The sequence below is a fragment of the Ylistrum balloti genome, unplaced genomic scaffold, assembly GCF_031769215.1.
Source record: "Ylistrum balloti isolate Yb309-2 unplaced genomic scaffold, AGI_CSIRO_Ybal_v1 Utg369758, whole genome shotgun sequence".
Lineage (NCBI taxonomy): Eukaryota > Metazoa > Mollusca > Bivalvia > Pectinida > Pectinidae > Ylistrum > Ylistrum balloti.
In genome coordinates, this window is record NW_026781958.1 from 2,046,795 (window position 1) to 2,061,672 (window position 14,878).

General features: G+C 37.1%; 1 protein-coding gene across 1 annotated transcript in view; it reads right to left on the reverse strand.

The window, feature by feature from the left end:
* The window catches only part of LOC132543492 (uncharacterized), a 172,206-nt gene extending 157,700 nt beyond the window's left edge, over positions 1 to 14,506 (reverse strand). The window contains exons 1-2 of the mRNA XM_060206998.1: positions 14,422 to 14,506; positions 13,283 to 13,525 (exon numbers count right to left, since the gene is read on the reverse strand). Coding sequence (XP_060062981.1) covers positions 13,283 to 13,525; positions 14,422 to 14,491 — 313 coding nt within the window. The 5' untranslated portion in view covers positions 14,492 to 14,506. The remainder of the gene's footprint in view (positions 1 to 13,282; positions 13,526 to 14,421) is intronic.
* Between the last annotated feature and the right edge of the window lie 372 nt (positions 14,507 to 14,878).

The window sequence follows — 14,878 nt, forward strand, 5'->3', positions numbered from 1 at the left end:
TGATGTACAATGTCTGAGTGTGCTATACACTGTCTGAGTGTGATATACCCTTTCTGAGCATGATATACATTGCCTGAGTGTGATGTACACTCTGTGAGCGTGATATTTCCTGTCTGCGTGTGAAATACACTGTCTGAGTTTGATATACACATTCTGAGTGTGATATAAAATGCCCGAGTGTGATATACACTGTCTAAATGTGATATACCCTGTCTGAGTGTGATATACCCTGTCTGAGTGTGATATACACTGTCTGAGTGTGATATACCCTACGTGAGTGTGATATACACTGTGTGTTCGGATTTGTACTTTGCCTGAGTGTGATATTCGCTGTCTGTGTGAGATATTCGCTGTTTGAGTGTGATATACACTGTCTGAGGGTGATATACACTGTCTGAGTGTAATATTCCCTGTCTGAGTGTGATATACACTGCCTGAGTGTGATGTACAATTTCTGAGTGTGCTATAAACTGTCTGAGTGTGATATACCCTTTCTGAGCATGATATACACTGCCTGAGTGTGATGTACAATGTCTGCGTGTGCTATACACTGTCTGAGTGTGATATACCCTTTCTGAGCATGATATACACTGCCTGAGTGTGATGTACACTCTGTGAGCGTGATATTTCCTGTCTGCGTGTGAAATACACTGTCTGAGTTTGATATACACATTCTGTGTGTGACATTTTGTGTGGGTTTGTGATTTGTTCTGTCTGAGTGTGATATACTCTGTCTGAGTGTGATATACCTTATCTGAGTGTGATATACACTGTCTGAGTGTGATATACACTGTCTGAGTGTGATATACTCTGTCTGAGTGTGATATGTCTGTCTGTGTGATATACACTGTCTGAGTGTAATATTCCCTGTCTGAGTGTGATATAAGCTTTCTGAGTGTGAAGTACTCTGTCCGAGTGTGATATACCCTGTCTGAGATATACCCTGCCTGAGTGTGATATACCCTATCTGAGTGTGATATACCCTGCCTGAGTGTGATATAACCTGCCTTAGTGTGATGTACACTGTCTGAGAATGGTATTTTCTGTCTGAGTGTGATATACACTGTCTTAGTGTGATATACACTGTCTGAGTATAATAGTCCATGTCTGAATGTGATATACATTGTCTGAGTGTGATATACTCTGTGTGAGTGTGATATACCATGCCTGAGTGTGATATACCCTGTCTGAGTGGTTTTGTATCCTGCCTGAGTGTGATATACACTGTCTGAGTGTGATATACTCTGTTTGAGTGTGATATACAATGTCTGAGTGTGATATAAACTGCCTCAGTGTGATGTATCTTGCTTGAGTGTGATATACACTTTCTGAGTGTGATGTACACTCTGTGAGCGTGATATTTCCTGTCTGCGTGTGATATACACTGAGTTTGATATACACATTCTGAGTGTGATATAAACTGCCCGAGTGTGATATACACTGTCTGAGTGTGATATACCCTGTCTGAGTGTGATATACCCTGTCTGAGTGTGATATACACTGCCCGAGTGTAAAATTTTTTGTCTAAGTGTGACATAAACTTTCTGAGTGTGAAGTACTCTGTGTGAGCGTGATATACCCTGTCTGAGATATACCCTATCTGAGTGTGATGTATCCTGGCTGAGTGTGATATACTCTGTCTGAGTGTGATTGACTTTATCTGAGTGTGATATACCCTGCCTTAGTGTGATATACTCTGTCTGAGTGTGATTTACCCTATCTGAGCGTGATATACTCTGCCTTAATGTGATGTACACTGTCTGAGTGTGATATTTTCTGTCTGAGTGTGATATATCCTGTCTGAGTGTGATATACATTTTCTGAGAGTGATATACCCTGCATGAGTGTGATATACTCTGCCTGAGTGTAATATACTCTGTCTGAGTGTGATATACCTTATCTGAGTGTGATATACTCTGTCTGAGTGTGATGTACACTGTCTGAGTGTGATGTATCCTGCCTGAGTGTGATATACCCTGTCTGAGTGTGATATACACTGTCTGTGTGTGATATACCCTGCGTGAGTGTGATATACACTGTGTGTTCGGATTTGTACTTTGCCTGAGTGTGATATTCGCTGTCTGTGTGAGATATACACTGCTTGAGTGTGATATTTTCTGTCTGAGTGTGATATACACTTTCTGAGTGTGATATACCCCGTCTGAGTGTGATATATCCTGTCTGAGTGTGATATATCCTGTCTGAGTGTGATATACCCTGTCTGAGTGTGATATACACTGCCTGAGTGTGATGTACATTGCCTGAGTGTGATATACCCCATCTGAGTGTGATATACACTTTCTGAGTGTGATGTACACTGTCTGAGTGTGATATACACTGTCTGAGTGTGATATACCCTGCGTGAGTGTGACATACACTGTGTGTTCGGATTTGTACTTTGCCTGAGTGTGATATTCGCTGTTTGTGTTAGATATACACTGCTTGAGTGTGATATACACTGTCTGATTGATATATACACTGCCTGATTGTGATATACACTGCCTGAGTGTGATGTACAATGTCTGAGTGTGATATACACTGTCTGAGTGTGATATATCCTTTCTGAGCATGATATACACTGCCTAAGTGTGATGTACACTCTGTGAGCGTGATATTTCCTGTCTGCGTGTGATATACACTGAGTTTGATATACACATTCTGAGTGTGATATAAACTGTCCGAGTGTGATATACACTGTCTGAGTGTGATATACCCCGTCTGAGTGTGATATACACTTTCTGAGTGTGATGTACACTGTCTGAGTGTGATATACACTGTCTGAGTGTGACATACCCTGCGTGAGTGTGATATACACTGTGTGTTCGGATTTGTACTTTGCCTGAGTGTGATATTCGCTGTCTGTGTTAGATATACATTGCTTGAGTGTGATATTCGCTGTCTGAGTGTGATATACACTGTCTGAGGGTGATTTACAATGTCTGAGTGTGCTATACACTGTCTGAGTGTGATATATCCTTTCTGAGCATGATATACACTGTCTGATTGTGATGTACACTCTGTGAGCGTGATATTTCCTGTCTGCGTGTGATATACACTGTCTGAGTTTGATATACACATTCTGAGTGTGATATAAACTGCCCGAGTGTGATATACACTGTCTGAGTGTGATATACCCTGCGTGAGTGTGATATACCCTGTGTGTTCGGATTTGAACTTTGCCTGAATGTGATATTCGCTGTCTGTGTGAGATATACACTGCTTGACTGTGATATCCGCTGTCTGAGTGTGATATACACTGTCTGAGGGTGATATACATTGCCTGAGTGTGATATTTTCTGTCTGAGTGTGATATACACTTTCTGAGTGTGATATACCCCGTCTGAGTGTGATATATCCTGTCTGAGTGTGATATACCCTGTCTGAGTGTGATATACACTGTCTGAGTGTGATGTACATTGCCTGAGTGTGATATACCCCGTCTGAGTGTGATATACACTTTCTGAGTGTGATATACTCTGTCTGAGTGTGATATACCCTATCTGAGTGTGTTCTACACTGTCTGAGGGTGATATGTCCTGTCTGAGTATGATATACACTGCCTGAGTGTGATATATCCTGTCTGATTGATTTATACACTGCATGAGTGTGATATACACTCTGTGAGCGTGATATTTCCTGTCTGCGTGTGAAATACACTGTCTGAGTTTGATATACACATTCTGAGTGTGATATAAACTGCCCGAGTGTGATATACACTGTCTAAATGTGATATACCCTGTCTGAGTGTGATATACCCTGTCTGAGTGTGATATACACTGTCTGAGTGTGATATACCCTGCGTGAGTGTGATATACACTGTGTGTTCGGATTTGTACTTTGCCTGAGTGTGATATTCGCTGTCTGTGTGAGATATACACTGTCTGAAGGTGATATACACTGTCTGAGGGTGATATACATTGCCTGAGTGTGATATTTTCTGTCTGAGTGTGATATACACTTTCTGAGTGTGATATACGCCGTCTGATTGTGATATACACTGTCTGAGTGTGATATACACTTTCTGAGTGTGATATACGCCGTCTGAGTGTGATATACACTGTCTGAGTGTGATATACACTGTCTGAGTGTGATATACAGTTTCTGAGTGTGATATACCCCGTCTGAGTGTGATATACCCTGTCTGAGTGTGATATACACTGCCTGAGTGTGATGTACATTGCCTGAGTGTGATAATTTCTGTCTGGGTGTGATATACACTGCCTGAGTGTGATATACACTTTCTGAGTGTGATATACCCTGCGTGAGTGTGATATACACTGTGTGTTCGGATTTGTACTTTGCCTGAGTGTGATATACCCTGTCTGAGTGTGATATACCCCGTCTGAGTGTGATATATCCTCTCTGAGTGTGATATACACTGCCTGAGTGTGTTATACACTGTCTTAGTGCGATATACACTGCCTGAGTGTGATAATTACTGTCTGAGTGTGATACACATTTTCTGAGTGTGATATACATTGCCTGAGTGTGATATACCCTGTCTGAGTGTGATATACACTGCCTGAGTGTGATGTACATTGCCTGAATGTGATAATTTCTGTCTGAGTGTAATATACAATGTCTGAGTGATGTATACACTTTCTGAGTGTGATATACCCTGCCTTAGTGTGATATACACTCTCGCAGTGTGATATACCCGATGTGAGTGTGATATAACCTGTGTGAGTGTGATATACAGTTTCTGAGTGTGATATTCACTGTCTGAGTGTGATATACCCTGTCTGAGTGTGATATACACTGCCTGAGTGTGATGTACACTGCCTGAGTGTGATAATTACTGTCTGAGTGTGATATACATTTTCTGAGTGTGATATACCCCGTCTGAGTGTGATATACACTGCCTGAGTGTGATGTACATTGCCTGAATGTGATAATTTCTGTCTGAGTGTTATATACACTGCCTGTGTGTGATATACCCTGTCCGAGTGTGATATACACTGTCTTAGTGTAATATACAATGTCAGAGTGATATATACACTTTCTGAGTGTGATATACCCTGCCTTAGTGTGATATACACTCTCGCAGCGTGATATACCCGATGTGAGTGTGATATACCCTATCTGAGTGTGATATACCCTACCTGAGTGAGATGTACACTGTCTGTGTGTGATATACACTGCCTGACTGTGATATACACTGTCTGAGTGTGATATACCCTGCCTGACTGTGATATACACTGTCTGAGTGTGATATACCCTGTCTGAGTGTGATATACACTGCCTGAGTGTGTTATACACTGTCTTAGTGCGATATACACTGCCTGAGTGTGATAATTACTGTCTGAGTGTGATATACATTTTCTGGGTGTGATATACCCTATCTGAGTGTGATATACCCTATCTGAGTGTGATATACCCTACCTGAGTGAGATGTACACTGTCTGTGTGTGATATACACTGTCTGAGTGTGATATACCCTATCTGAGTGTGATATACCCAGTCAGAGTGTGATATACCCTGTCTGATTGTGATATACCCTGCCTGAGTGAGATATACACTGTCTGAGTGATATATACCCTGTCTGAGTGTGATATACATTGCCTGAGTGTGATATTCACTGTCTGAGTGTTATATACCCGGTCTGAGTGTGTTATACATTGTCATTGTGTGATAGATACCATTTGTTGGTTTTTACGCCGTTTGACAGTAGTTTTTTTGTCATTATGATTAAGACAGTAAATACACTATCTGATGTATAATGTGAATCATTATTTTCAGTGTCCGAGGAATACAAACCTCTTTCTTGAGGTGAGAAAACGCACTTTTTATAGAGTCCATATATTTCAATTCAAAAAAGTGGTTCTGAAATACATTCTGTTTAAATAAGTCACATATTGATCTGTAAACGATACTGAACCTGACAAGGTGTACGTGTGATACAACAGCAAATAGACGCGAGGGGAGAGGGCAAAGGGAGGCAGTCATGGCGTTAATTTTATCCCAGGTGTGGAAGCACGTTAGCATTAACACCACGCCACATAAATTATTCACGAATCTGGCAGTGCGTACAGATGGTCAATGAATTTGTAACTTGATATACTCAAATATTAGACTACGTTTGATCTACAAAATGTATGGAGTCCTTTTACTTGTGGTCAATCATCGAGTCAGTCAGCACAGGCTTTACTTGATGTTCAGTGAGCGTATACAATAAAAAAGTATGAGTTGATGATGATAGCACATTTACCTGTCCCTTTTAGCTTCAGTCTCGTGAACAGAGCCTGTACAGACAATGGACGTCGTGTAATGAATATGTTTGCTGTGCAGGCGTTTTTTTATCTGACGGAATGAAGTTTGATCACAGTGCGTTGCTTTTCAAATTTGCTGCGAACTGTTCCATTGAAAAGAAGCCCAATTTCTTTGATGTTGTATTGAATATTGGGAACGTAAATGGATGAAAGAATAAACAAATAGATATGAAATATAAATGAGTTAAAAAAGTAAACGAATTTTAACAATTGTAGTAATTAAAAAAAATATCGGCGATTGCAATCAGAAAACAGAAGGCAGTCTTCATAATTGATTCAGGATGCTAAAATATTGGACATATGTACAACAAAATACCGAATTATTTACTAACAATTAAGTTCAAAGACAATATAAGGTACTTATTCTGAACTCTGAAAACGTCTTTGTAATTCAGCGAAATGTCTCAATATCGTTTATATACGTTTTCATGTGAAAATGACATGGATTCAATTTTCATGATATGGTTTCTAACTTATCCGTTTGCAAATCGACCGCAATACGTCACTTCCGGTAATAAAACATTTTCATTTTTTTATTTCATTTTGCGATATTCCATCAGTTACAAATTGCCTGACTGAATTCATGATAACGAGTTTGTTCATGTTTTTTAAGAACCTGTCAACAACCTGTTGTCAGGTTATAAATAAGGGATATCAGTACCATGGAAATAGGGTAAATTTTGTAAATAAGATCGAAACTAATGAACAAATATTCAGAAGGCTGTTCGATGCGTGACTTTTTCTAATTATCGCTGATAATTCATTGACAGAGATACCTTTTTTTATAGATATTATCTGAGGTGCATAGGACAGAATGTTTACAAAACGGTTGTTTTGATCTTTGTCTTGTTTTCGAGTTTATCAAAATAGAAATATGAAAACACACTAAATTAAGAAAAGTTTATATTGCAATTCAACAAAATAAAAAAATATAGCTTTGAAAATAATATATTAATTTATCAATCTATAGTAGATATTAAAGTAAACCTTATACACAGACCATGTTGTGTTGAAAGTAATGAACCTTGATGTTTCGTTCATACACAACTTCTGTAGTTTGCCGCATTGCGGTAAGACTGTTACGGTCTCCGAAGTGCTGTGTCATAATACTGTATATACACATGTAGACACAATAGGGAGACTTGACCCATAAATAAATGCCCACTATTTCTGGACAATGTCCAGTTCACCTGGACACTTAGAAATACATATATAGTTGTCGTCGGAAGTTTTCACTAAAATGATTTCGTCTCCTATCGATCTATGTAGCGTGTCTCGCCATGTTTCACTGGCTGGCTGTCCGATGAGCTACTATGCACCACATCATATGGCTCCGTACGTAATACTGTACACTAAAGTGATGGCGGGCCGCTCAATCACAATTTCGTGTCCTGCTAAACTTCACTTCGCTTTAGTTCCGGAATCGACCAAAGAAAACAATGAAATGCTATTAGGCTCTTCTTGGCTTGAATGGTTGTGTAATGACTGGGTAACGATTTTCGAGATGTACAAACGTGTATGGAAATGTTTATATAAATATATGAATGTACAAACATCCATATATACACTATAAACGATATGGACTTTGAGCTGAATCGGATGTGGACTGTTACAGTTTCGATGGGAAGCTAAACAAAGCACTCAACAATTTCCATATATATGTCAATTTCGAGTGAATGATGTTTAACATGTCCTGAAGAAATATTGATGAGGTGATGGAATTATATCGATATTGTATTTTAATGGGTGTCCTATCCCTTGAAGATAACACAACCGGGCAATGTGATGTATTTATCCTACAGATTTTAGGCTGACAATGTGGACAGGAAACGAGTCAAAAAGTGGACAACAAAGGGAGACAATTCCATTCATGGTAAATCATAATAATAACAAATGAAAAAGAAGACAAAACAACAACGACAACGATGACGACGATGACGACAGTACAAATCCAATAATAGTAACAGGATAACAGAAAATGTTTAAAAATAAGGAAAAAAGACAAATAACAACAATAACAACAACAACAAACATGGTAACAAAAACGTTCCAAAAGGCACGATTCTAAATCTAAACTTCTAAAAGTAAGACAGGTGTTCAAGTAGGGTGAACGTCTTTCGCTTCATCGGATACTCCTTACAATAGTATGTCAAATCCAGGTAATGTAAAGTAATGTAAAGAGAATACTGTTGCAGGTACATACATTATATACAACAACACAAGGAAGGAAAGACATACTTTTGCACGCATTCGAAACTTTTGACCTACTTGGGACACACAAAAAAACATCTTGAAAGTTTCGGCCATTGAAACTGTATTTCGTAACACTGTTCATCAAAATTAAAAATCTACCGTTGGAAACCGAGCAATATGTTTGGAACAAATCACAGATCTGCCATCCTCAAGGAAAAGAATCCATTGTAAATTTGCCTGTATCAGACCAGACCGTGATGTCTTCATTATTCTTTGAATGTGTCCTTAATCCCTATAACTGTCCATGGGCATTACCAACGCTAAAAGAGTAAATTAAAGCAAACACAATGAAGCACCTTGCCATTTTAGCTTAAATTTGTCTTGTCGAAATGATGTTCATACCGAAATGAATACAAAAAATTTCAGCAGAACATTTCAGATTTTCTTTCAACAGAATTTGTTTACAGAGTGTTAAGATTATGGCACACTAAGTTTTGATATATGTCTACGCAAGTCTGTGGATAACTTTAAAGAATTGCTCAAATAAGACAGAATATAGACAGAAATATGTAAATAATAAAAAAAAGATAAAACTTTGTCGTTCTTGAAAATCAATTTGGAAAAATCATGATGCTCGACACAAATGTTTGGTCAAAATATTCTTCGAAACTAAGGCATTTCCTTCTCGAGTATAAAATACCAAATTCGCTATACTTAAAAGTGGGAAGTCATCTTTGAGTAAGTTAACATAGAAAAGTATAGTGTCACAAATCTTCGTTCTTTATTACGGCGTGGATTCCGCCATTTGCATTTGATGGTGTTCGCCGAATGGAACAATCGTGTGATTTCTGACAGTGGCTGTAGTTGTTGGGAATTCAACGAAATATGATAAACAGGATAAATAGGCAGACTGAAACTCCAAAAAAGAAAGTGAATTTTTCTATGGGTAAAGAGAATAATTTTTTCTTTAAAATAACCTTTAGTCATTTTACAATAAATGCGAAATCAAACGAGTTATTTCAACTTATATTCATCACTGTTGATGGCCCGGATATGAGATCGTGAGGAGACGTGTTGTTTGAGGAATCTGTATTACCTGAAGAAAACCCACGTGGTCAGGCAGGTGACCCCATGCTTTTCAAGTCCGTTCCAGGAATCGGATCCCGGGTGTCTACATGGAAGCATAGGGCGAGTGCGTTACCACTGCGCCATCCGACTAACCATTAACAGCAGTAAAGGACGGCTAATGTTTTAGGAGGAAATTTGTGTTATATTTTGTTATTTCCATTCATCCATTTTAGTAATGGCAATGGATGAGGCGCAGTCAAACGTATGATCCATCTACAGACAAAACATTATACGTATTTTTAATGCATTTAGTACGTCCCCGTATTGTATAGTAAAGAAATTGTCTGTTTTCTACTTCAAATTGACGCTTATAAACGAGACAAAAACAAATTATTCAGTCGTCCTATATAATTTTGTTAAGTTTCTTTTTTCAAGTTTCTGCGCCATTTTTATAAGATAATTAATTCATTAGTTGAAAATTAGCATACAAACTAAATAAAAATTGCGGCGATAGCTTAGTACCCTTACGTATAGATACGAGGTGCGTGGTTCGAATACTCCCACCTGTTGCAGCTTTTGTTTATTAGGAAGACGAGGAACAGACAGAGAGATCTATACCGTCGCGGTTTTTCCCCTTGGGCAAAACATTCTACCTTTTTTCGCTGTTGATTGCATGTCACGGGCATCTAATATATTGTTGTTTGATGTAGATACCAGACCCTGGTTGTTCCAGGGGCGATTAACCCAGCAACTTAAATGTTTTCCGTCGTAGTTCGGACTGAAGTTACGTAGTATGCTATGTGTACTTTCATAACTGATTGTCTTAGAACATTGAACAGGACATAAATAAAGCCGACACAATGAAATTTATGTATTCTTTCAACGTTTTTATAAGAAATAAAAAGATAATTAGTAGATTTTCTTATAAATGCACTCACCAAAAGTTATTTGTATCAACATGTCTACGCAAGTATACATGCACCTTTTTATCTATTACATATGTAATTAAATTAAACATTGTCATTCCATTACCTCGTGTACATTTATAGTTTCACTGCATGAAGATAATTATACCGATTCAAAATCTGTACCCGGTGGATAAGACTTCCAAGACACTTTTTCACAGAAGACAAGGGTTATTGTTGTTTTACGTCCTATTAACAGCCAGTGTTAATTAAGGACGGGCTTGGCTTTGACGGCGGAAGAAAGCCGGAGTTTCCGTAGAAAAAAACACCGACCTGCAGGCAATACCTGACGATTACCTTAATGATAGTTTTCATGAATAAATAATTATATATATTATATATATAAAGAAGAAGGCAAAAAAGGAAAGATATTTATATATATAATTTGAAATAAAACTTCGATGTTTTTAAACACAGAAATGAATATTTCACCAACTTTACATGGAAATCACTGGTCGTAGATTCTTTGTTTGAATCCCATGATGAACCCAGGTTCTTCATGGCTTCTTTTGTCACAGTGTTTGGAGATTGTATTTTAACAAATGCTTAAAAAACTTCAGTCCTGACCTAGATATTATTTTTACAGTCAACACTGAAGAATTCAGAATTTCTCATATTGCAGTTTTCTGAGATTTAACAGATGGAGGTGAAAAGTAATTAATCCCACGTAAGGAATTTGGTAGGACTTTGCATTAATCTTTGTTGAATTACACGCGAGTTTGAAAAATATCTTATTTGAAAAAAAAAAAAATTGTAAACTACATTCCGTATATCTGCTGTCTAAATCTATTTGGACTATTAATTGAAGTTCATTGTTCAAACGATATTGTCTTTTCACCAATATATCAATATATTTCTAATTTTCTCATACTTAGGCGGTTTTGTTTTCTGGAATGTTGTCAACATTTTTTCACTTTATCATTCTTACGCTAAATTTTAGAAATGTTTTAATGTATCTACATTTTGGAAATTTTATAAAACATGTGATTTTATGAAAAATTCCTCTTGAAAACAGCTATTATATCGTATGATGGGACATTACGTACGTAACAAATACATTGTGAATATACGTGATGCTGTTTCATTTTAAATGTCCAATAGCAGTGAAAATAAGAAACTCACAAAAACAGAGTGACGAACAGTAAGAACAGAATGAATACATTTACAAAGCATACGTTACAATGATATGGCGATTTACATGGACGTAGTCAACTAAAAGGACGGATAACGTTTAGAACTAAAAACAGCACTGATCACGAATAACCACATCTGCATCTTTTATGAAGTTATGCTGCCATGAACTGCAATCAATGAACTCAATTGAACCTGCGTGATCCGGGCGCACTGATATCGTGAATAAACCATCGTCAAACATGTTCACAACTTCCGCGCATGTCCTTTCGCTCAAAGATCCAATCACATAGTCCCTTTATGGTGATTTGTTTCTGTGAAATACAGTTATTTATTCTTAGAGACGATAGGATGTATTATTACTTCTCCATAGCCATCATCTTTGAAAATTCTGAAATATAAAAGAGTTGATTGAATAATATCAGTGAAAAGATCGCTCACTGCTCAGATAAAAACATGTCAGCAATAATTTGACTAAAAAGTAACTGGAAAAACACCAGAACTTGCGTCTTCTATCCAAATTCACGCGACAAATGTTTTAGTCTCCAATTTTATGTACTTATAATCTACTGGCTTTAGCTGAATTTTATATTTTTTTCTTAACCAAGAAAAAAACTTAAATCTGTTCTCGGTCTCAATTCTGTCATTTAGACAGATATTTCTAAAAATAAAAAATAAATTTAAAAACCCAAAATATCAACTACACCATCTATATGTTTCTTTGTTTAACAGAGATTTTTGATATTTTATGATATTTTAGCACTTCCACTCCATCTCGACAAGAATCTGTTTGACAAAGGAGCCATAGCGGGACTGTTTCATGTGCGCTAACTAACGACACACTTAGATTTAACGATTTGGAGAGTTTCCCATTTTGTTAGTAGCATAATTTACAACTGCAGTGATGTTTGTTACGAGCGCTGGTTCTGTTTTAAAGTACTATATGGATTGTGCTCAAGAAATATTTTTGATATTATATTTGCCCGCCTTCAAAATCGATGACGATGATAGTAAACAATAACAAATCAATAACTGGGTGTTCTAGCGTTTATTATACCTTATATATAGACAAAAACAAGGTGTCTTACAACCAACCCCGCCCCCTTTCCCGCTCGCGCAGAAAACGAAATAAATAAATAAAATAAATGAATAATAATAATAATAATAAAAAAAAAAAAATAATAAAAAATAAAAAAAAAAAATCTTCTGGCGCTAAAATAAACAGAATTGAAATTGAGTTGCACGGATTCAATAAAGTTCGGTATACAGAATGCCTATATTGGTATATAGAATGACCACTAGATATTAAAGGTGAACTGTCCAAATTAAAATAGCCGCGTCACAAAAACCGAAGTGTCCGGAGAAACGCAGAGAGAACTAAACTATTACTGTTCAAACCAAAGCTTTCAGGTAACTGCGGTTACATTGTGTATCGAAAAAAAAAACTTCCGAATGAGATTAGCGTAAACCATCCTCGAAATCCAAAGAATGACAATCATATGTGATCTTCGGTAAAATTTAACCCCTGGAAATCCGAAGAGAATCACATTTTCCCCGGTAATCAATATATATGGAATTCAATATATCCGGACTAACACATTTTCATTATAACTTATCCGTTTTAACGAGTTTGAGGTAAATTTTGATTTAAAATACCTTCATAATTAATTTGTCCGTCGCCGTCTAAATCCGCCTCTCGGATCATCTCGTCGACTTCCTCGTCTGATAACTTCTCCCCGAGATTTGTCATCACGTGACGTAATTCTGCCGCGCTGATTTGTCCATTTCCATCCTTGTCGAATACTTTGAAAGCTTCACGGATTTCTTCTGTGGAGTCTGTTTCGTTCATCTTTTTTGCCATCATTGCGAGGAACTCATTAAAATCTATGATCCCGTTACCTGGAATAAACAATTTGTTGTTGTTAAAGAAAGACAATCGAAACGCGGCAGGAAGAGCGGGATTTTGTTGTCTCTACGTTGGTTTGTACAACCAACCTGTAACATATTTTAAGCTTTCAGGTACATGTTCTTTTTTTATCTAGACCTAATCATAGGAAGTGCGCTTTACATAAATAATTAAATTAAACTATGTAAGTAAAGTATCTACAAAGAGAAATGCATTCCGTTTGGCCAAATTTGTTAGACTTATTGGTCCTACGCGAATACATGTTAACTTAATGCTAAGCTGGGTTTACGACCAGGAGAAAATGTAATATCGGTCAGCACGAAAGAAAAGAATCAAACCACAAGTCTGAGCGCAAGAATTTATAAACTTGTCAAAATGGGGGGAAATCCAGGTTTTTATTGTTTAGCCCAAACGAACATACACATATCGCAGTTGTCTCCCTTCATATACTGGGTTTAAGAATATTCAATTTTAATAATTTCAATCGGGAAATGTCCGTGCAATGCGTAGAGTTAGTTTGCCACACAATCACAAAACAACAGCAACGACGACGACGATGACAACAAGAAGATCGACAACAGCAGCAACAACAACAAATGATAGTCGCAGATCTATACTAACGCAATCTCGTAGATGAAACTCTCTTAAAAACCGTCTATACATTTTTGTTTGTACGACTGCTTTCTCAAAACCAGCGAACCTTACATATATAACCATTTTATCATAGTTTGTATATCTCAGAAGCAAATGGAACTGAACCCTGGTAGCCCTAGTGAAAAGCGACAGCACTAACCAATGTGCCATTGGATCCTGATCTAGAAATATACTCGAAAAGTATTACTCCATCAAAACGAATACGATAAACTGTTTCTCCAATACATATACTTACCATCTACATCGACCTCGTTAATCATATCTTGGAGATCTTGTTCGTCTGGAGACTGACCTAGTGATCTCATTACGGTCCCTAATTCTTCCGTTGTAATGGTACCGTCGCCATCTTTGTCGAACAGGCTGAACGCCTCCTTAAATTCTGCCGACACAAATTCCGTGTATCATATATACAATTTCTGACGGATTTTTCCACGTGCATTTTCATGACAGTGTTGTTAAATAAAACAATTCTCGAAATTCGATGGATGAGCGACTCTTTGATTACAACCACAAAAATTTAAATTCAAAGAATATGTAAATGAAATTCAATAAATGATCAATCTAGAAGTTATGACGTCATTATTTTTGTCAATGAAGCTTTTTTGATTTTGCCGATTACACTATAAAAACTGTAGATAATGGATAATTTATTTTAATATTAATCGAGTTGTTGTATCAATGAGACAGCAAAA